This window comes from Bos indicus x Bos taurus, chromosome 8 (genome assembly GCF_003369695.1).
Source record: "Bos indicus x Bos taurus breed Angus x Brahman F1 hybrid chromosome 8, Bos_hybrid_MaternalHap_v2.0, whole genome shotgun sequence".
NCBI classification, from domain to species: Eukaryota; Metazoa; Chordata; class Mammalia; order Artiodactyla; family Bovidae; genus Bos; species Bos indicus x Bos taurus.
Window position 1 is genome coordinate 78,912,630 of NC_040083.1, and position 24,711 is coordinate 78,937,340.

General features: G+C 38.2%; 1 protein-coding gene across 4 annotated transcripts in view; it reads right to left on the minus strand.

Annotated features, from left to right (window-relative positions):
• Positions 1-24,711, minus strand: part of AGTPBP1 (ATP/GTP binding protein 1) — a 193,360-nt gene that overhangs the window by 79,169 nt on the left and 89,480 nt on the right. For all 4 annotated transcript variants that reach the window (XM_027550143.1, XM_027550146.1, XM_027550145.1 and 1 more), the window contains 3 exons: positions 23,916-24,013; positions 15,843-15,959; positions 1,911-2,623 (listed from right to left, as the gene is read on the minus strand). In XM_027550143.1, coding sequence (XP_027405944.1) covers positions 1,911-2,623; positions 15,843-15,959; positions 23,916-24,013 — 928 coding nt within the window. The remainder of the gene's footprint in view (positions 1-1,910; positions 2,624-15,842; positions 15,960-23,915; positions 24,014-24,711) is intronic.

Below are 24,711 nucleotides of genomic sequence, written 5' to 3' on the forward strand. Positions count from 1 at the left end.
GTCTCTGAAAGCGTTAGTTGCTCAGTCATGTCCATCTCTTTGCAATCCCATAGACTGTAACCCACCAGGCTCCTCTGTCCACGGGATTCTCCAGGCAAGAATACTGGAGTGGGTTGCCATTCCCTTCTCCAGGGGGATCTTCCCAACCCAGGGATCGAACCCGGTCTTCCACACTGCAGGCAGATTCTTTACCATCTGAGCCACCAGGGAAATCCTTAGGCGTCTGAGCCTCTAGCAATCATATCTTCATCATCCCAGGGTAGTTGTGACATGTCTATTCATGTCAGAATTAGTGGATCACTCAAGTGCCACCCATAGTCAACCTGCTGCCACTGTGCAGAAGCAATTTTACCTCTTTTAGCTCATCTGGGTCCTGCCTGGTGGGCCGTGACACAAGAGTCTAAAGTAAAGCATTGCAACCACAGTTTGCAGTGAAACTGTACCCTTGCTATGTCCTCTGTGGAAAGACGGCACCCACTACAGGACTGGGACGACTAACCATGCAGAGCTCAGAGGTGCAGAGATACACACAGCTACACGAAGTACCCCAATGGAACACTGGGAGCTACAGTAAGTAGAACTACCTGTTTCCACCTCCTGCTTCCCAGACCATGCAGCCTGGGGATAGAAAATCAACTGGAAATTTCTAATTTAGTGCCTATACTGCATCCTGAAAGATGGCAGCCCATCCTTGCAGAGTATTTCCTCTGAGTTGGAGCTTCATCTGTGGCTTCTCAAGACTGTTTCAGCACCCCAAGAGGCCAGCTGCCTCTGGATGGTACAGTTTGTGATACAACCAGTGGACACCAAGGCACAGCACCCCCTCCCCACCAATACACACACACACACACACACACACCATTTCCCAACAAACTCAGTCCCTTGTTCTAATGCTGCATTGTATGTGATTCCATACCTGTGGATCAAGGACTCAATTGGTAACATTAAACATATACTAAGTTGACAAGTAAAAATAATTAATTATATGCTAAATTTAAAAATCAATAAAATAGTTTTTGCCCCAGAAGCTCACAGTCTCAGAATCAAATACCCACAGCAATGTCCTACTTCATCAATCCATACCATATTCTTAACAAGAACATATAAATGCTCTCTAGGTATTGATAAGCCATCATCACAAACCCTTAATCATAATCACTGAAAATACTCAAGTGGTAACAAAAATATATTTTTATGCCCAATATTCATTAGTTGGCAACAGTTAATACTAACCATAATTTCCATTGGGTTGGTCACAAAGTTCATGAGCGTTCTTCAAAAAACCAAAATGAAAAATCCAAACGAACTTTGTGGCCAACCCAATAAAATTAATTGGTAATATTTAACAAGTTCAGTTCTATGAATCTTAAATTATTATACTGTACATTTTTAATCCAAATTTTACAACAAAATGATGATGTGTATGTTGCTATTTTTAGATTCTATATCTAAATGAAGTTCAATAATAATCAAATTACTAAATTAATATATATCACTAATACAATATTTATTCAAAGATTACTAAATAATCTTTTATATTCTCAGATTCATTCTAAATAGAAACTTTCTAAACTGTCCAATGGCCAGGTTTATTATGCTGGCTTCATTTGAATAAGTAATGAACTTAGAAAATAAACCTACATGGACAATTTCAGAACAATGCAATATGTCCAAAAGCAGGATAAAAAATGACACTAACTTTATTTTTTTTTCTTGATAGTCAAGAAGATTTATTAATATAGGATGCTTCTGAGGGATATAAGCAGGCAGGCAAGGAGCTCTGCCAATACAAACTTTAATTCAGAGTAATTTTCTTCCTAAAAACCCAAAGCAGTTGTTTGTTTTTTTCCCATATGCCCCATATGTTGACAATGGTCTTGTTTAAGAAGAAAAGGAAATCTGCAACTCACCTTTGTACACCATAAGGCCTTTCCAAAATAGGCTCTTTGAATGGAGGAGGAATGTGACCAAAATAATCAGGATAAGCCACTTCTGAATATTCTGGGACAGACTTTGTACTTTTTACAATCTCAATATAAAGATCAGAGTCATGGAGTGTTGGTACATCAGGGACTTCAACTGATGCTTGTTCCACTGATGAAGTAGACTCCGTGTCTTCATCATCTTCAGTTTCGACTCCGGTACAGCAGAGCTTGCCTAGCTGAACCGTTCTTCCCTCAAACAGAACATTTCCACAAGCAGCCACATGTGAACATGCTTTAGTGCACGTAAGGACAGTGACAGGGAGACCATAGTCCTTCATTCCTGCAGTAAAACCTGGGGCTGTTTGAGATGGAAAATTCTGCAACGTAATTCGGTCCAAGGCCTTCACTATATCATTGTTTAAGCCGTGGCCTGATGAAATAGTTCTGTTTTGATCATCGAGCTGCTGTTGGAATGTTCTGTCATTATCTTTAATGTCTTCTTTTGCCAGGTCCACAGAGGCAGGTTTCTCATTACCTTCATCTCCTTTAGGAGACACAGTCGTCTTCATTACCATTCCTTTTCTTAAACTGCCTGAATTCCCAGATGCTTCCTCTCCTGCTGTGGGAACAACAATAGGACCACGAACTTTTCCCTCAAATACAAAAGGCTTTGGTTCTTTGGAGATTAAATCATAGCCCTTTGAAAATAAAAAAAAATGTTTAAGCTTTTATGTGTAAATGTTAACACATATTAAAACACATATAAAACTAAGATCATATTTTATATGCTGATTCAGAAACTTAACAAGTGAAAATTTTAAAGACGGATACAACAGGTACATTTTAAATTTGCTAACAGAAGATAAAACGTTTAACCAGCACAAAATTCATTACACTTATTTTACTATTATAAAAACAGTTCCTGTAAATAACAAATGTGGGAAGTTTTAGGAAAGCATAAAGACATTAATATCATCCAAAATCTATGAAAGGAAATACAAGAGCTAAATTGTTATTCATTGATTCAACAGATATTTAGAGTGTTTGTTTTGTGCCAAGCACTGTTTCAGGCACTTAAGATGCATCAGTTTAAAAGAAAAAAAACAAAAAACTCTTCCCCTTTGTAGCTTATATTTTTCTAGAGAAGAAGGGGAGAGGACTGTCAAAACAAAAATTAATAAACATTATAAAAATATATTTTATGGAATGTTAGAAAGGGGTAAAGGAGGAAAGGGGTAATAGGAATCAGGAGTGCTGGAGGGGGAGAGGTAGGTGGCAGTATCAATGCCATTGGTTAGGGAGGCCTCACTGAGCAGATACAAGCAAAGACTGTGAGGTTGCTGGTACCCAGGCCCCTGAGTGGGAGAAGGCCTGGTGTGGTCAGAGAACAGCAAGGAGGTTAAGATGGCCAGAACTGAAGGACCAAGATGAATTCCAAGAGGTGAAGAGGGCCAGATACTACAGGGCCCTGCAAGCTATTTTAAGAATTTTGGTTTTTACCCTGAAAGAGACTAGGAGCCACTGGAAGGTTTTGAGGAGAAGAGTGCCATGACGTGACTTATTTGGGGAGGGAGGAGCAGACAAAAACCAAAAACTGTAGTACAGTGTTTCTTAACCACAGCATTTAAATATTTGGGGCTAAATAATTTTTTTGTTTAATTTGGTTCTGTCTTTCTGGGGAGGAGCAGGGCACCGGAGTCGGGTGGGTATAGATGTAGGAAGATCAATTAAGAGTCTTCTGCAGGGACTTCCCTGATGGTCCAGTGGTTAAGAATCACCCTTCCAATGCAGGGGACATGGGTTTTATCCTTGGCTGGGTAACTAAGATCCCACAGGCCAAGGGGCAACTAAGCCTGCACACTGCAACTGCTAAGCCCGTGAGCCGCAACCAGACACAAGCCCACGCCACAGTGAAGATCCTGTGTGCCTCAACTGAGACCCAACACTGCCAAATAAAAAAAAGTAAACAAAAAATGTTTTTAAGAAAGAATCTTCTGCAGTTACCTACAGAAGCTGGTAAGAAGTGGTTGTATTTTAAATGCACTGTGAGCCAGAGACAGGATATCCTAAAATTGATCAGATACAGGGCAGAAGGTACAAATAGAGGTCATAGATGGTGCCAAGTGTTTGCCTGAACAACTGAAAAGCATCAGGAGTTAGCTCTGATATGTTAAGTGTGAGCTATTCACATACAGACAAGGACATAAAGCAGGCAAATGGATGTATGCTTCAAACTCAGAAGAAAGCTGTATACAGAAAATGTAAACTTGAGAGTCATTTACATAGATACTACTCTAAGCCATGAGACTGGAAATTATCAGTGGAAAGAAACAGAGAAGAGGACAAAGACTGTACCTTGGGATACTACAATCTTAAAGAGGTTGAAGAAATGAAAACAAAACAACAGGATATGGAGAAGGAAAAACTGGGCTGGAAAGATAAAAAACCAGGAAAGAAAAGTGTCCTGGAAGACAAGTTAAAAAAAGTATACTACTGACAGATCAAGTAGTCTTTTCTCTTTCTATACTTTTAGACATTATTTTGATCCATATAACACTTTATCAAAGAAAATACCTCAATTGAGCTAACCTTTATTCTACTGTTTGGCATTAAATCCTTTACAAATTAGGGAAGGATTTAAGCCATTTACAAAATTTTGCTATTATAAAGAACTCTGCAATGAACATCCTTTTGCATAGAATTTTTTGTTTAGGATCATTTCCTAAGCACTGAAATAAAATTACAGGGTCAGATACTAATCAATTTTAATGTTTAACACAAGTTGTCTAAATGCTTTCCAAAAATACTTATATTAATACTATTCCCAGTAACTTTATATGAGAGTATCTAATTCAACTTCTCTATTCTTTGACAACATTAGATACTACAGTTTTTAAAAGCTTTTTCTAAAGTGGTAGATAAGAAATATCATCTTACTACCATTTTAATTTCTCTGACTGCTGGAAAAGCAAACAATTTTCCATACATCTATTAATCAGTTTAATTATTCACAGGTAATATATTTGTTGCTAGAATATAGGGTTTTTCTTGTTTTATAATATAAATTCTCACATTTATTTATACACACACACACATACACAAATACACATCCCTTAATCCATTTTTACAATTTTTCTGGATTTGCAATTCATCCTTTAATTGTGTTTAACTTCTACACACACATTATGTAGTCAAATTAAGAATCTTATCCTCTGTGATTCACTCTTTGAATGTCCACTGTATAAAAAAAAAAAAAAACTGAATCAAACATAATTCACTTTCAATCTCTGTACTCTTATCTAATCCCAGGAGACAAGGAGGTACAAAGGAAGTAACGCCTAAGTCTCTCTGCATTAAAGGGTTGAAGAGAAGACATCTGCATTAAAAAATATCTGTTGTAGGAAACCTGGTGGGCTAGGTAGCTACCCAACAGAAACATACACAATTGTTGGATAAGATATTAAGGTATATTGGAAGTTCCCTGGTGGTCTAGTAGTTGGGATTCAGCACTTGCACTGCCATGTTCTGGGTTCAATCTCTGGTCAGGCAACCAAGATAACCACAAGCCATATGGCATGGCCAAAAAAAAAAAAAAAGAAAGAGAAATACTAAAAGATACTATGTATAACAACAAGTAAATAAGAAAACAAGGGAAAAAACAGGACCCCAAAGTTTATCCCAAACTGAAGCAGATTTTCACTTGGAAAACAATTTGCAAAAACAGGTGACCTGGGGTTTAAGTTCTTCCTATCTCAAAAAATATAAAGAACAGGACAGTAACCCAGAGCTTGCATAAGGTACGGAGTCCAACAGAAGACCCTTCCTCCCATGAAGATGCAACCCCAGAAAACTAAATCTTCGATACAGACGCCCTAGAAATACCCCACCACAAACCAAGTAACAGCAAGGAAAGACAAGAGTCTCAAACCTTTGCACTAAGAGCTTGAAGCACTACTCACAAAATGATACCAAAGGTCTGCCATCAAATCACATGAATCTGTAACCTGATTCACATTACCTGGGTGGTACAAAAACCCTCAGTGAGGAATTTAATCTATTACAGTGCCTGTCAAAACCAATAACAACAAAAATTTCTGGAATTTCCACAAGCAAAATTACAAAGAAAATGAGCAAAAAGAAATGATGCTTTTGAACTGTGGTGTTGGAGAAGACTCTTGAGAATCCATTGGACTGCAAGGAGATCCAACCAGTCAATCCTAAAGGAAATCAGTCCTGAATGTGCATTGGAAGGACGGATGCTCAAGTTGAAGTTCCAATACTTTCGCCACTTGATGCGAAGAGCCGACGCATTGGAAAAGACCCTGATGCTGGGAAAGATTGAAGGCAGGAGAAGGGAACAACAGAGGACAAGATAGTTGGGTGGTATCTCCAACTCAGTGGCCATGAGTTTGAGCAAACTCTAGGACATGGTGAAGGACAGGGAAGCCTTGGCGTGCTGCAGTCCATAGGGTCACAAAGAGTCAGAGTGATTGAGTGACTGAATGGCAACAAAATTTGCTTTTGAATTTCCCTGGTGGCTCAACAGCAAAGAATTTCCCTGTAATGCAGGAGACACAGGTTTGATGCACGGGTCAGGAGATACCCTGGAGAAGGGAATGGCTGTCCACTCCAGTATTCTTGCCTGGGAAATCCCATGGACAGAGTCTGGTGGGCTACATACAGTCCAAGGGGTCATAAAAGAGTTGGACATGATGAAGTGACTAAACAACAACAACAAAGTTTTCTTTTATAATAAAAAGAAGAAATACCCTAGTTAACTTCAGAATTCAGTAAAAACACATTTACCATTTTATCAAGATTAACTAGAATTTCTGCATATATATCACATTTACACTTTAAATGAATACAAGTTTTGTACATAAATTATAACTCAAGAAAGTTTAATAAAACAAAAATAACAAGACTTCAAAGTTTTCAAACAAAGGTGAAAAAAGATAAATGAGGAAAAAAATAATCCAAATGAAAGCAAGAAAAGATACAGAGATGAAACAAACTAAAATACAAAAATAGATCTCTTAATTCAAACATATGAATAATTATAAGTAAACTACATGCTCCAGTTAAATACCAAAGACTCAGGGTTTAGTTTCAAAATCCGAGTATTAATCAGATCAGATCAGTCGCTCAGTCATGTCCGACTCTTTGCGACCCCATGAATCACAGCACGCCAGGCCTCCCTGTCCATCACCATCTCCCGGTGTTCACTGAGACTCACGTCCATCGAGTCAGTGATGCCATCCAGCCATGTCATCCTCTGTGGTCCCCTTCTCCTCTTGCCCCCAATCCCTCCCAGCATCAGAGTCTTTGCCAATGAGTCAACTCTTCGCATGAGGTGGCCAAACTACTGGAGTTTCAGCTTTAGCGTCATTCCTTCCAAAGAAATCTTCAGAATGTTCTGGTTGGATCTCCTTCCAGTCCAAGGGACTCTCAAGAGTCTTCTCCAACATCACAGTTCAAAAGCATGAATTCTTCGGCACTCAGCCTTCTTCACAGTCCAACTCTCACATCCATACATGACCACTGGAAAAACCATAGCCTTGACTAGACGAACCTTTGTTGGCAAAGTCATGTCTCTGCTTTTGAATATGCTATCTAGCTTGGTCATAACTTTCCTTCCAAGGAGTAAGAGTCTTTTAATTTCATGGCTGCAGTCACCATCTGTAGTGATTTTGGAGCCCAGAAAAATAAAGTCTGACACTGTTTCCACTGTTTCCCCATCTATTTCCCATGAAGTGATGGGACCACATGCCATGATCTTCGTTTTCTGAATGTTGAGCTTTAAGCCAACTTTTTCACTCTCTACTTTCACTTTCATCAAGAGGCTTTTTAGTTCCTCTTCACTTTCTGCCATAAGGGTGGTGTCATCTGCATATCTGAGGTTATTGATATTTCTCCCAGCAATCTTGATTCCAGCTTGTGTTTCTTCCAGTCCAGCATTTCTCATGATGTACTCTGCATATAAGTTAAATAAACAGGGTGACAATATACAGCTTTGATGAAATCCTTTTCCTATTTGGAAGCAGTCTGTTGTTCCATGTCCAGTTCTAACTGTTGCTTCCTGACCTGCATACAGATTTCTCAAGAGGCAGATCAGGTGGTCTGGTATTCCCATCTCTTTCAGAATTTTCCACAGTTTATTGTGATCCACACTGTCAAAGGCTTTGGCATAGTCAATGAAGCAGAAATAGATGTTTTTCTGGAACTCTCTTGCTTTTTTGATGATCCAGCGGATGTTGGCAATTTGATCTCTGGTTCCTCTGCCTTTTCTAAAACCAGCTTGAACATCTGGAAGTTCATGGTTTGCGTATTGCTGAAGCCTGGCTTGGAGAATTTTGAGCATTACTTTACTAGCGTGTGAGATGAGTGCAACTGTGCGGTAGTTTGAGCATTCTTTGGCATTGCCTTTCTTTGGGATTGGAATGAAAACTGACCTTTTCCAGTCCTGTGGCCACTGCTGAGTTTTCCAAATTTGCTGGCATATTGAGTGCAGCACTTTCACAGCATCATCTTTCAGATCTGGAATAGCTCAACCGGAATTCTATCACCTCCACTAGTTTTGTTCGTAGTGATGCTTTCTAAGGCCCACTTGACTTCACATTCCAGGATGTCTGGCTCTAGGTCAGTGATCACACCATCGTGATTATCTGGGTCGTGAAGATCTTTTTGTACAGTTCTTCTGTGTATTCTTGCCATCTCTTCTTAATACCTTCTGCTTCTGTTAGGTCCATATCATTTCTGTCCTTTATCGAGCCCATCTTTGCATGAAATCTTCCTTTGGTATCTCTGATTTTCTTGAAGAGTCCCTAGTCTTTCCCGTTCTGTTGTTTTCCTCTATTTCTTTGCATTGATCGCTGAATAAGGCATTCTTATCTCTTCTTGCTATTCTTTGGAACTCTGCATTCAGATGCTTATAGCTTTCCTTTTCTCCTTTGCTTCTCACTTCTCTTCTTTTCACAGCTATCTGTAAGGCCTCCCCAGACAGCCATTTTGCTTTTTTGCATTTCTTTTCCATGTGGATGGTCTTGATCCCTGTCTCCTATACAATGTCACGAACCTCCGTCCATAGTTCATCAGGCACTCTATCTATCAGATCTAGTCCCTTAAATCTATTTCTGACTTCCACTGTATAATCATAAGGGATATGATTTAGGTCATACCTGAATGGTCTAGTGGTTTTCCCTACTTTCTTCAATTTAAGTCTGAATTTGGCAATAAGGAGTTCATGGTCTGAGCCACAGTCAGCTCCTGGTCTTGTTTTTGCTGACTGTATAGAGCTTCTCCATCTTTGGCTGCAAAGAATATAATCAATCTGATTTTGGTGTTGACCATCTGGTGATGTCCATGTATAGAGTCTTCTCTTATGTTGTTGGAAGAGGGTGTTTGTTATGACCAGTGCATTTTCTTGGCAAAACTCTATTAGTCTTTGCCCTGCTTCATTCCATATTCCAAGGCCAAATTTGCCTGTTACTCCAGGTGTTTCTTGACTTCCTACTTTCACATTCCAGTCCCCTATAATGAAAAGGACACCTTTTTTGGGTGTTAGTTCTAAAAGGTCTTGTAGGTCTTCATAGAACCGTTCAACTTCAGCTTCTTCAGCGTTACTGGTTGGGGTATAGACTTGGATTAATGTGATATTGAATGGTTTGCCTTGGAAACGAACAGAGATCATTCTGTCGTTTTTGAGATTGCATCAAAGTACTGCATTTCGGACTCTTTTGTTGACCATGATGGCCACTCCATTTCTTCTGAGAGATTCCTCCCCGCAGTAGTAGATGTAATGGTCATCTGAGTTAAATTCATCCATTCGAGTCCATTTCAGTTTGCTGATTCCTAGAATGTCGACATTCAGTCTTGCCATCTCTTGTTTGACCACTTCCAATTTGCCTTGATTCATGGACCTGACATTCCAGGTTCCTATGCAATATTGCTCTTTACAGCATTGGACCTTGCCTCTATCACCAGTCACATCCACAGCTGGGTATTGTTTCTGCTTTGGCTCCATCCCTTCATTCTTTCTGGAGTTATTTCTCCACCAATCTCCAGTAGCATATTGGGCACCTACTGACCTGGGGAGTTTCTCTATCAGTATCCTATCATTTTGCCTTTCCATACTGTCATGGGGTTCTCAAGGCAAGAATACTGAAGTGGTGTGCCATTCCCTTCTCCAGTGGACCACATTCTGTCAGATCTCTCCACCGAGTATTAATACATGCTGTTTAACAGATAAACAGCTAAGGATACCAAAAAGTTGTGAAAAGATTTTAAAAGATACTAGGCAAGTAACTAAAATTTATGTAACTATATCAATAATTAAAAAAAAAACTTTTGTCTTCAAGTCTTAGAGATAAAAACTAACTTCACTAAAAGGTTCAACTGGAAAGGAAAAGAAATCAATTTATACTTATACACTTATTATAAGTAATAAGCTTCCAAAAATATGCAACAAAAACTGACAGACATGCAAAAAGACAGAAACAAATTCACAATCATAGTGAGAAATCTTTAACACACTTTTCTTAATAATTGATAACACAGGAATAAAAGTTTATAAGGACAGAAAAGAACTTCTAAATACAATTAAAAATCTTGTTCTTGTATAGGAAAATATACAGTTAGGCCTAATGGGAGCAGAATGTTTTTCAAAGACATGAGAAGTAGTAACAAAAGCTGACCTCATTCAAACTCATAAGATAAATCTCAAAAATTTCAAAAGATTATAATCATAAAGAGAAGTACTCTCACTGTACTACAATATGCTAGAATTCAATAAAAAGATGAAAAAAATTGCAGATTAAGGAGGCAACTCAAACATTACCAATGCATCAAAGGAAAAAAACCATAATGGACAAAAAGTTTCAAAACAAAAATAAAGACAACAATAAATAGCAAAATCTGTTTGATGCAACTAAAACAGTCATTAGAGAAAAATTTATACTCTGAAATGTAAATATTAGAAGAGAGGACTGAAAATTACTAGATGTCTACCTTAAGTTGATAATAAGAGAGAGAGAGAGAATGAAATCAGGAAAAATAAAGACATGGCACATTAAGCATATCATTTAGAAATACAGGGATTAACTTCAAAAACATATGGAAAGTTGATTGTAGGAAACAGTAGATAACTAGGAGGAAACACTTTTTTCCAATTAAACTATGCAAAACTACTTGCTCTTTAAACTCTGTCCATGCATAACTTTAATAAAAATTTAAAATCAAATTTAAAAGAGGGGGAAAAAATAACAAAAGTCCATATGGTAAATGTTATTAAACTAATACAGATGTATGAAAGAAGAGCTGTCAAAATGCAGGATTCCGGTACTTCTAATATTCTGCCGTCAAGAAACAAAAGGAAACAAAACTATACTTGTAACACCAAATGAATAATTATAGCTTTAAAAGCATGCGCAAGGTCCCCTTGAAAAAGTCTGTTAATTATGCTGTCAATTCTGTTGACTTTAAATGCACTCATTTTACCTTCATCAGGCCACTGAATACTAGCTTTAATACATCTGGAAACAAACTGAGTGGTGTTAAGCATACAAACAAACACATCAGGTAATTTTAAGCTTCAGAGGTTGATGTTGAAAGTGACATGCAAATCCAAGTGGAAAAAGTCATAATCAGTATTAATTCATTTCTGTTTAATAACTCATGACCTGCTAGTATTTGATACAATGATAGCTGAAAAGATTCTTCTAAACACTTTCTATTTCAGTTCAGTTCAGTTCAGTTGCTCAGTAGCATCCAACTCTAGCGTCCGACTCTTTGGGACCCCATGAACCACTGCACGCCAGGCCTCCCTGTTCATCACCAACTCCTGTAGTCCACCCAAACCTATGTCCATTGTGTCAGTGATGTCATCCAACCATCTCATCCTCCGTTGTACCCTTCTCCTACTGCCCTCAGTCTTTCCCAGCATCAGGGTCTTTTCCAGTGAGTCAGCTCTTTGCATCAGGTGGCCAAAGTATTGGAGTTTCAGCTTCAGCATCAGTCCTTCCAATGAACACCCAGGACTGATCTCCTTTAGGATGGTCTGGTTGGATCTCCTTGCAGTCCAAGGGACTCTCAAGGGATTTCTCCTACAACAGTTCAAAAGCATCAATTTTTCGGCCCTCAGCTTTCTTTATAGTCCAACTCTCACGTCCATATGTGACTACTGGAAAAACCATAGCTTTGACTAGATGGACCTTTGCTGGCAAAATAAGGTCTCTGCTTTTTAATATGCTGTCTAATTTGGTCATAACTTCCTTCCAAGGAGTAAGCGTCTTTTAATTTCATGGCTGCAATCACCATCTGTAGTGATTTTGGAGCCCAGAAAAATAAAGTCTGACACTGTTTCCACTGTTTCCCATCCATTTGCCATGAAGTGGTGGGACTGGATACCATGATCTTAGTTTTCTGAATGTTGAGCTTTAAGCCAACTTTTTCACTCTCCTCTTTCACTTTCATCAAGAGGCTTTTTAGTTCCTCTTCACTTTCTGCCATAAGGGTGGTGTCATCTGCTTATCTGAGGTTATTAATATTTCTCCCGGCAATCTTGATTCCAGCTCGTGCTTCTTCCAGTCCAGCGTTTCTCATGATGTTCTCTGCATATAAGTTAAATAAGCAGGGTGAAAATATACAGCCTTGATGAACTCCTTTTCCTATTTGGAACCAGTCTGTTGTTCCATGTCCAGTTCTAACTGTTGCTTTCTGACCTGCATACAGATTTCTCAAGAGGCAGGTCAGGTGGTCTGGTATTCCCATCTCCTTCAGAATTTTCCATAGTTTATTGTGATCCACACAGTCAAAGGTTTTGGAATAGTCAATAAAACAGAAATAGATATTTTTCTGGAACTCTCTTGCTTTTTCGATAGTCCAGCGGATGTTGGCAATTTGATCTCTGGTTCCTCTGCCTTTTCCAAAACCAGCTTGAACATGGAAGTTCATGGTTCACGTATTGCTGAAGCCTGGCTTGGAGAATTTTGAGCATTACTTTTCTAGCGTGTGAGATGAGTGCAATTGTGCGGTAGTTTGAGCATTCTTTAGCATTGCCTTTCTTTGGGATTGGAATGAAAACTGACCTTTTCCAGTCCTGTAGCCACTGCTGAGTTTTCCAAATTTGCTGGCATATTGAGTGCAGCACTTTCACAGCATCATCTTGTAGCATTTGAAATAGCTCAACTGCAATTCCATCACCTCCACTAGCTTTGTTCATAGTGATGCTTCCTAAGGCCCACTTGACTTCACATTCCAGGATGTCTGGCTCTAAATGAGTGTGAGTGATGATACCATCGTGATTATCTGGGTCGTGAAGATCTTTTTTGTACAGTTCTGTGTATTCTTGCCACCTCTTCTTAATATCTTCTGCTTCTGTTAGGTCCATGCCATTTCTGTCCTTTATTGAGCCCATCTTTGCATGAAATATTCCCTAGGTATCCCTAATTTTCTTGAAGAGATCTCTAGTCTTTCCAACTGAGCTGTCATTGGTTCCTATTTAGAACCAACCAATGATAGCTCAGTTGGTAGAGAATCTGCTTGCAGTGCAGAAGACCCCAGGTTGATTCCTGGGTTAGGCAGATCCACTGGAGAAGGGATAGGCTACCACTCCAGTATTATTGGGTTTCGCTTGTGGCTCAGCTGGTAAAGAATCCACCTGCAATGCAGGAGACCTGGGTTTGATCCCTGGGTTGGGAAGATCCTCTGGAGAAGGCAAGGCTATCTACTCCAGTATTCTGGCCTGGAGAATTCCACGGACTGTATAGTCCATGGGGTCACAAACAGTTGGACACAACTGAGTGACTTTTACTTTCACTTTCCACACTTAGTAAAAAAAAAACCTACTTTTCTCTATTCCCACATCAAAACTCCTGCCATTTTTATGCACAGTATATAATTCTTATATGTATATAAGACAGAGATGAAAATAGATCATTTTTTCACAGAATAATCAATTCCTACCCCAAATCCCCTCCACAATATTTTTCTGCTTAGAATTGGCAGTGTTTGTTATCACTGGATTTTTTAGTGGGCACAAAAGTGTTAAAAGAGCAGCTGGATACTTCCTGTAGGTTGCACGAAAGAAAATTACCCTGCAGTCTTTCTCAAATGCCTCTTCCTGCCTTCTTCTTTTTCTTTTTGACAAATATCCTCTCCTTCACTTCTGTCCTCTTTCCTGACTTCCTCTGTCCTATCCCTGATTTCAACATACCCTCCAACATCCGCCAAATCTATGGGGAATACCAAGACAGCAGGGGAGGGAGAGAGGAAGCAACTTGCTGCCTCTTCCATAGCATCCAAAGCTCATTGTTTCCCAGAGAAAAACCTGAATAATTAGAAATGTGAAATGTAAACATTAGCTAGCAAGTACTTCTCTATTTTTATCTCTCAATAGCTTTACATTTAAGTCTTTTTCTTTAAGCAACTGGAAATTAACTGTGAAACTTGAGGGAAGTGGTTTACATAAGTAAATCTAAGAATATATGATTCAAACCCTTCATTTTACAGTTTAAGATCCTGGGCAGTTTCAGGAATCCACAAATGAGCAGCACAATGAGTGCTAAAAATTAGATCTACTACTTGCCATCAATTCAATCAGCTTTATCATTTAACAGCTGTGCAGTCCAGGTTGTCTATTATATTCTAGTAAATAAATGAGGACTTGTTCAGTCACCAAGTTGTGTCTGACTCTTTGTGACCCCACAGACTGCAACACACCAGGCTCCCCTGTTCTTCATTATCTCCCAGAGTTCACTCAAACTCATGTCCATTGAGTTGGTGATGCTATCTAACCATCTCACCCTCTGCAGCCCCCTTCTTTTGCCTTCAATCTTTCCCAGCATCAGGGTCTTTTCCAAAGAGTCAGGTCTTTGCATCAGGTGGCCAAAGTACTGGAGCTTCAGCTTCAGCGTCAGTTCTTCCTGATGAATATTCAGGGATGACTCCCTTTAGGATTGACTGGTTTGATCTCCTTGCTGTGCAAGGGATTCTCAAGAGTCTTCTCTAGCACCACAGTTCAAAAGCATCAATTTTTTGGTGTTCAGCCTGCTTTATGGTCCAAATCTCTCATCCATACATGACTACTGGAAAAACCATAGACGGACTTTTGTCAGCAAAGTGATATCTCTGCTTTAATACACTGACTAGGTTTGTCATAGCTTTCCTTCCAAGAAGCAAGCCTCTTCTAATTTGATGGCTGCAGTCACCATCCACAACAATTTTGGAGCCCACGAAAAAAAAATCTGTCACTGTTTCCACTTTTCCCCCTTCTTGCCATGATAGGACCGGATGCCATGATCTTCGTTTTTTTAACACTGAGTTTTAAGCCAGCTTTTTCACTCTCATCTTTCACCTGTATCGAGAGGCTCTTCCTCTTTACTATCTGCCATTAGAATGGTATCATCTGCATATCTGAGTTTATTGATATTTCTCCTGGCAATGAAGTCTTTAAGTTGCTTCATAAGGAGAGTGACTTCTTGTCAACATTTCAGAAACAACTTCCAGCTGTCCTTTTTCCCTGACATTCCATGATTATATGGTGACTATTAGCACAGTTCACAGACTAGCACAGACTATATTTTTAATTAAGTATTTTCTCTCATCTCCCTTTCAGAAATGCCATTCTAACAATTTTTAAAAGTTAATAAAATCTATGTCAATTATTTTGATTAAAAAAAATGATTAAAAAATTTAAAAGCTAGTCCAAAATTTAAATGGCCTAGTTCTCTCATTTTACAGATAGCAGTTTCTCATTTTGCAGCTAAGAATGTTGAAACAATTCTCCAAAGTCAGTCAGAAAAGCAATGCCACTTTCATCTTTTAGAAATGAAATGCAGAAGGAAAAGAGTGATTATGGGTCTAAGAGAAAAGAACTCTTTCTTAAAATGAGTTAAGATGCTGAATTATCTATATTTATACCTGAAAATCATCAACAAGCTCAGGGAAAAGGTGTTCATACATTTTAAGTTCTTCTATTGTTCGTCCTGGTTCTTGCTGGGGTTTTAGTTTGTTAATATCCGTTTCAATATCATCATTCTGAAATAATAAAAATGGGATGTCATTAATTAAGAAAAGTACATTTCAGATTTAAAGTTTCCAAATTATTAATTACATGCACACAGAGAATAATCACTACAGAAAAGCTGCATAAATTTCATTGTAAAATAAAACTTGCTTGTATTTTTTGGTTGTTGTATTATTGTTGTCTTGGTTGTTTTGTTTTCTTTTAATCAAAGATTATTCTAACATAATACAGTATTTGGGCTCCTCAAAATAGAAAAATTAACATCAAGATCAATACTAAAGTATGCTCCCTGCCCCCAATCTCACTAACTGCCATCATTTTGCTCAGATTAAAGGGCAGTAAAACTTCAGAAAACTAAACTGAAAAACCTAAGTATATGATGGTGGCAGCGATAATCAAAATAACTTTCATCAAGCAATGAAAATATGTGAGGCAATATGCTAAGGATTTTACCTTATGATCTAATTTAATCTGTGTAAGAATACTGTAAAGTAGTATCATCATCTCCATTTAACTAAAGGAGACTGAAGTACAGAGAGGTTAAGTGGCTTGCAAACAGGATCAGAATGTAAAATCATTTCGAAGGATACACTGTTAGCCAACATAATTCATTGCCTCAAGAGAGAGCAATGGGTATCACACACTCTTATATTCCATGGTCAATAAAGTTCCCTTAGAAAAGATTCGGTATCATCATTCACTCTGTTGTTCATGGAAAAAACACTGAGGAGTGAAACAACAGCTGGAAAATGATTTCCATGTCTCTTTGGGCGAAAAAAATAAAGGCTAAATGTAAAGAAATATGACCTCATAGGAATAAGATATGTACCCAGGATCAATCTGAACTGTACCTGTAAACGGAGATAGTATACATCATGATGGAAAGATAAATGTCAGTTACCTACTATAAAAGCTAGCTTCTAGGACCCTTAACAACTCTGGCCTAACACAAATACAAATCCATTATTACCCGTGTTGATGGTTAAAGAAAGACAATAGAGCAAACTACTTATTTTTCAGATTTAAATTCATTCTACTGTTAATCCTTAAAATACTTTATATACATGTATCTGATTATATTTATATACTGTCATACTAACAAGTAATTTAAAAAAGAAAAATATACTATGTATTTCCTATATCTCATAATAAGGAGTTTAGCTATTATTTCTTTAAGCAATAAAATTTTCCCATTGCCATAAATAATAAAGACTAGTTTCATTTAAAGAGTATCGTATTAATTATTGTGTCATATACATAAAATATATGATTTTATATATCCTTAAATTATGCTTTGAAGAACCATACATACATAAAGAAAATATGTAATTTTCTTTATTAGCATCTATTAAAGTAGATAATACTATCAAAATAATAAAAAAAAAACTTTAAATATATTCCTTTCTCTAAAAACACTAGCAGTCCAATATTCAGTATTAATTTATGATGATACAGCTTTACAAGGTGGCCATCTGTGGTGGATTCATTTCGATATTTGGCAAAACTAATACAATATTGTAAAGTTTAAAAATAAAATAAAATTTAAAAAAATTTTTTTTAATTTACCTGTAAAACAGGCACAGTGAGGAAAGAAAACTACTTTCAGAAGTCAATAGCAAAATATTTGTGCTTTGGTTTGAGGAAAAACAAAGATAAAGAGCTCCTGACACATTCAGGAAAAATAAACCTCTTACTTCTTAAAGTTCTTCTAAAATTAAAGAGGGAAAAAAAGAATACATTGAAGTTTATAAACTGACGAGTTCTGGCAATCTGAAGACAAGTCTTCTAGAACCTCCAAATTTCTATAAATTTTCCAAACTCTGAAAAATCTAGGGCAAAGAGAATGGAATCACTAGAGGTTGAACATCTGTGTTCAAGTGTGATTGCAGTCTCTACAACGGATAACCTTTCTCTGTCTTTGGTTTCCAACTATCAGCCCTGTAAAGCAGAGGTAATAATACCATATACCTTACAGGATTTAATGACTACTTTAGGCATACCCGGACACAGGCTCAGTTCCAGACCACCACAATAAAACAAATGTCAAAATAAAGCAAGTTGGGTGAATTTTTGGTTTTCCAATACATATAAAAATTATGTTCACATGACACTGTGGTCCATTAAGTGTTCAATAAATAATATCTAAAAAAAAAAACAATTAATATCCTAATTTAAAAACATTTATTGCTAAATAATTACAATAAAAATCACTGGTCACAGATCACCATATCTATATATTAATAATGAAAAAGTTTGAAACACTGTAAAACTACAAAAAATGTGACACAGAGACATTAACTGAGCAAATGCTGTTGGAAAAATGGCCAACAGACTTGTTCCACATAAGGTTGCCACAAACCTTCTTCAATTTGTTAAGAACACAGTATCTGCAAAGCACAATAAAGCAAAGTGTAATAAAACAAGGTATGTCTATGTATGTAAGGCACATGCACTAGCACAGGACTATGTGTTCAATAAATTCATCTACTTTTTCTTATTACATAATTGCTTGTTAAGGTAAAATGGGGTAAATGTGAGCAATCTCAAATACCCTAGTGAGTAATACTGTCAATAACTTTTTTATAGATGTGAATGCCAAAAAATAAATCTGTGGAAATGTTCTAAATTAAAGGAGAGTAAGAGACAAGACAGCTGCGCTTGGCTGGAGCAGCCATGAAGAGATACCCCACGACCAAGGTAAGAGAAACCCAAGTAAGACAGTAGGTGTTGCAAGAGGGCATCAGAGGGCAAACACACTGAAACCATAATCACAGAAAACTAGTCAATCTAATCACACTAGGACCACAGCCTTGTCTAACTCAATGAAACTAAGCCATGCCCTGTGTGGCAACCCAAGATGGGCGGGTCATGGTGGAAAGGTCTGACAGAATGTGGTCCACTGGAGAAGGGAATGGCAAACCACTTCAGTATTCTTGCCTTGAAACCCCAATGAACAGTATGAAAAGCCAAAATGATAGGATAGTGAAAGAGGAACTCCCCAGGTCGGTAGGTGCCCAATATTCTACTGGAGATCAGTGGAAAAATAACTCCAGAAAGAATGAAGGGATGGAGCCAACGCAAAAACAATGCACATTTGTGGATGTGACTGGTGATAGAAGAAAGGTCCAATGCTGTAAAGAGCAATATTGCATAGGAACTTGGAATGTTAAATCCATGAATCAAGGCAAATTGAAAGTGGTCAAACAGGAGATGGCAAGAGTGAACATCAAAATTCTAGGAATCAGCGAACTAAAATGGACTGGAATGGGTGAATTTAACTCAGATGACCATTATATCTACTACTGCGGGCAGGAATCCCTTAGAAGAAATGGAGTAGCCATCATAGTCAACAAGAAAGTCCAAAATGCCGTACCTGGATGCAATCTCAAAAACAACAGAATGATCTCTGTTTGTTTCCAAGGCAAACCATTCAATATCACATTAATCCAAGTCTATGCCCCAACCAGTAACACTGAAGAAGCTGAAGTTGAACGGTTCTATGAAGACCTACAAGACCTTTTAGAACTAACACTCAAAAAAGATGTCTTTTTCATTATAGGGGACTGGAATGCAAAAGGAGGAAGTCAAGAAACACCTGGAATAACAGGCAAATTTGGCCTTGGAATACAGAATGAAGCAGGACAAAGGCTAATAGAGTTTTGCCAAGAGAACACACTGGTCATACCAAACACCCTCTTCCAACAACACAAGAGAAGACTCTACACATGGACATCACCAGATGGTCAATACCGAAATCAGACTGATTATATTCCTTGCAGCCAAAGATGGAGAAGCTCTATACAGTCAGCAAAAACAAGACCGGGAGCTGACTGTGGCTCAGATCATAAACTCCTTATTGCCAAATTCAGACTTAAATTGAAGAAAGTGGGGAAAACCACTAGACCATACAGGTATGACCTAAATCAAATCCCTTATGATTATACAGTGGAAGTCAGAAATAGATTTAAGGGACTAGATCTGATGGAGTGCATTATGAACTACGGACGGAGGTTCGTGACATTCTACAGGAGACAGCGATCAAGACCATCCCCATGGAAAAGAAATGCAAAAAAAGCAAAATGGCTGTCTGGAGAGGCCTTACAAATAGCTGTGAAAAGAAGAGAAGCCTAAAAGCAAAGGAGAAAAGGAAAGATATAAGCATCTGAATGCAAAGTTCCAAAGAGTGGCAAGAAGAGATAAGAAAGCCTTCCTCCGCGATCAATGCAAAGATAGAGGAAAACAACAGAATGGGAAAGACTAGAGATCTCTTCAAGAAAATTAGAGATACCAAGGGCACATTTCATGCAAAGATGGGCTTGATAAAGGACAGAAATGGTATGGACCTAACAGAAGCAGAAGATATTAAGAAGAGGTGGCAAGAATACACAGAAGAACTGTACAAAAAAACTTCACAACCAAGATAATCACAATGGTGTGATCACTGACCTAGAGCCAGACATCCAGGAATGTGAAGTCAAGTGGGCCTTACGAAGCATCACTATGAACAAAGGTAGTGGAGGTGACGGAATTCCAGTTGAGCTGTTTCAAATCCTGAAAGATGATGCTGTGAAAGTGCTGCACTCAATATGCCAGCAAATTTGGAAAACTCAGCAGTGGCCACAAGACTGGAAAAGGTCAGTTTTCATTCCAATCCCAAAGAAAGGCAATGCCAAAAAATGCTCAAACTACCGCACAATTGCACTCATCTCACACGCTAGTAAAGTAATGCTCAAAATTCTCCAAGCCAGGCTTCAGCAATACATGAACCGTGAACTTCCAGATGTCCAAGCTGGTTTTAGAAAAGGCAGAGGAACCAGAGATCAAATTGCCAACATCCACTGGATCATCAAAAAAGCAAGAGAGTTCCAGAAAAACATCTATTTCTGCTTCATTGACTATGCCAAAGCCTTTGACTGTGTGGATCATAATAAACTGTGGAAAATTCTGAAAGAGATGGGAATACCAGACCACCTGACCTGCCTCTTGAGAAACCTATACGCAGGTCAGGAAACAACTGTTAGAACTGGACATGGAACAACAGACTGGTTCCAAATAGGAAAAGGAGAATATCAAGGCTGTATATTGTCACCCTGCTTATTTAACTTATATGCAGAGTACATCATGAGAAACACTGGGCTGGAAGAAGCACACGCTGGAATCAAGACTGCCAGGAGAAATATCAATAACCTCATATATGCAGATGACACCACCCTTATGGCACAAAGTGAAGAGGAACAAAAACGCCTCGATGAAAGTGAAAGAGGAGAGTGACAAAGTTGGCTTAAAGCTCAACATTCAGAAAACGAAGATCATGGCCTCTGGTCCCATCACTTCATGGGAAATAGATGGGGAAACAGTGGAAACAGTGTCAGACTTTATTTTGGGGGGCTTCAAAATCACTGCAGACGGTTACTGCAGCCATGAAAGTAAAAGATACTTACTCCTTGGAAGGAAAGTTATGACCAACCTAGACAGCACATTCAAAAGCAGAGACATGACTTTGCCAACAAAGGTTCGTCTAGTCAAGGCTATGGTTTTTCCAGTGGTCATGTATGGATGTGAGAGTTGGACTGTGAAGAAAGCTAAGCACCAAAGAATTGATGCTTTTGAACTGTGGTGTTGGAGAAGACTCTTGAGAGTCCCTTGGACTGCAAGGAGATCCAACCAGTCCATTTGAAGGAGATCAGCCCTGGGTGTTCTTTGGAAGGAATGATGCTAAAGCTGAAACTCCAGTAGTTTGGCCACCTCATGCGAAGAGTTGACTCATTGGAAAAGACTCTGATGCTGGGAGGGATTGGGGGCAGGAGGAGAAGGGGACGACAGAGGATGAGATGGCTGGATGGCATCACTGACTCGATGGACCTGAGTTTGAGTGAATTCCGGGAGTTGGTGATGGACAGGGAGCCCTGGCGTGCTGCAATTCATGGGTCGCAAAGAGTCAGACACGACTGAGCGACTGAACTGAACTTAACTGAATAACTATATACACAGCATTTACATTTTACTTACAACTATTTATATAGAATTTACATATTATTAGGTATTATAGGTACTTTAGAGATGGCAAAGTATATGGGAGGATGTGCATAGGTTACATGCAATTACTTCATCACTTTATATTAAGAAATTGAGCATCTGTGGATTTTGGTATCCAAGGTGGGTTCAGGGACCAATTCACCCCAGGACACTCACATAGAGAGATGACTGTATCACTGTCATTAGGAAATACACACTAATATATTTAGGGATAAACAACCATGATATAAGGTATGTAACTTACCCTCAAATGATTTTTAAAAAATTTTTAAATATGTATTCATGCATATACACTGACAACCTCCAAACAGAAAAATTAGTATCACTGTTATAAATTCCTATTGAGTTCTACTTCCCTACCAATTTCCATTTTACATCTGTAGATCACAACATCTGTATATATCTTTAATAAGGACCCTGAGCCAGAAAGAATAAATTATACTCAAAATACTCTGTTTTTAATAGACATGGAAACATACATAAAAGAAAGGTTTCCAACAACATACAAAACTTTAAATTATAAACTTAGTGTTAATCTATGAAATTTTACTATGTCTAAACACTCATATCCCAATAAATCCAAACAGTTGATTTTAATATACCTCCTGCTATCTAAGGAACACTTTGTATACAGAATGTAAACTCTGCTGACCTGCCCTGACTCAGAGTCTACCAGTTCATTCACCATATCAAATCCAGAACCACCAACATACAGTTACCCCAGATTTTTTGCCTTGAACACCAGAGCCTGTAGCTTCCCTGGTAGCTCAGACGGTAAAGAGTACCTGCAGTGCAGAAGAACCAGGTTTGATCCCTGGGTCAGGAAGATCCCCTGGAGAAGGAAATGGCAACCCACTCCAGTATTCTTGCCTAGGAAATCCCACAGATGGAGGAGCCTGGCAGGCTATAGTCCATGGGGTCACAAAGAGTCGGACACGACTGAGCAACTTCACTTTCTTTCCAGAGCCTGTGCTGTTTTTCTTCTCTGTAGCTTCTTGACGCCAGGATGCATACCATCATGTTTTCTAAACTGGCTACCTTTACAATTTTGCCAAAGCTTGCCTTGGTTATCACATAAATCTGGTTCTACATCTGCTGTTAAGATAGAAATCTCCTTCCAGGATCTTAGACTCTATCCCCAAAGACAGTCAAATACTCAGTGTAAACCAATTTCAATGTAGCATTTCAAGACAAAAAGGCCCAAGGAGACGAGAGTCAAACAAACTCTCTCTGCCCCCAGAAGGTACTAAAAGCTAAACAGTTGAAAAATGAAGGAATTAAACAGATGTTTTTCTACAGATACTAAAATGGCCCCCTCTACCACTACCCCCTCTACCAATAAAGCAAAATAAGTTGTGACTCAAACTTAGATTTCCTTAGACTTTAAAATCTAAGTCAGAAACTTTAGATAAAATCTCTCTGGTCAGAAAAGAGTGAAAATATCTTATTTTAAGGACCTTTTCAGACAATGTATTTAAAGCAACATTATTTTCATTTCAATAGCTTAGCGTCCACAGTTATTCATGATAAAAAAGATGTGGATAAAACAAATTAATCTACTGTTTCCTGATAGCTCAGTTGGGAAAGAATCCACCTGCAATGGATGGAGACCCCAGTTCGATTCCTGGGTCAGGAAGATCTGCTGGAGAAGGGATAGGCTACCCACTCCAGTGTTCTTGGCCTTCCTTTGTGGCTCAGCTGGTAAAGAATATGCCTGCAATGCAGGAGCCCTCGGTTCAATCCCTGGGTTGGGAAATCCCCTGGAGAAGGGAAAGGCTACCCACTCCAGTATTCTGGCCCAGAGAATTCGGGCAAAGACTCAGACATGACTGAGTGACTTTCACTTTCAATAGATATATATATCTACCCAATCTTTTTTCTACAAATGTATACATTCATAAAATTGACTGAAAACAGGAATTTATACCAACCTTAAAATTGTGATCTAGTTCATCTTCATTTTCAGTTTCATTTTCAGCTTCTAAATCAATATCATCGTTGTCATCACTTTCATCTACTACGTCATCCACTGTGATACAAAATGTGCTATAAGTAGGTCAGAGGTAAGCATTCTATAACATGCACATCCAAAAGTAGAATGTTATATAATATATACAGCACCAGTATCTCAATTACTAAAGGAAAAGTAAATTACATTTTCTTATTAAAAAATGTCTCTAATGTTGTCCCAGGTGTTGAAAAACCTATGAGATGAAGTGACAATACTTCAAAATTTGAAAAAGCACTCTAAAAATGTATGGGCTTTTTACTAATGTTGGCACGTTCTAAAAAATTAATGTCTTATATTGCAACAGCCTCAATGAAACATCTTGTTTCCTATTTATGATACATTTCAATAACTACTTTCATCCACTTACAATTCACTTCCCATTTATTTCCCTCAATGACTGCCATGTGCCATGCACTGTGTTGTGTGCTGGGAATTTTTAAAAAGATGTGTAAATGCAGTCTCTGCCCTCAGGGCACTTATGAAGTTAAATAGAGAAAGACTAAAAATAATTATAACATAAAAGATACATGCTAATGAAGGCATAAACTTAAAAATGCCATGGGAAAACAGGGACGGGAAGTAAATACAAACTGCTTAGGACCAAGATTATTAGTAACCACTTCACAAAACAAGTAGTAAGCAGTATCTTAGAGGAAAATATAGCAACTTTCTGAGTGAACTTAAGAGTGTGTGAGTGTGGCTTTTAAGAAGAAGAG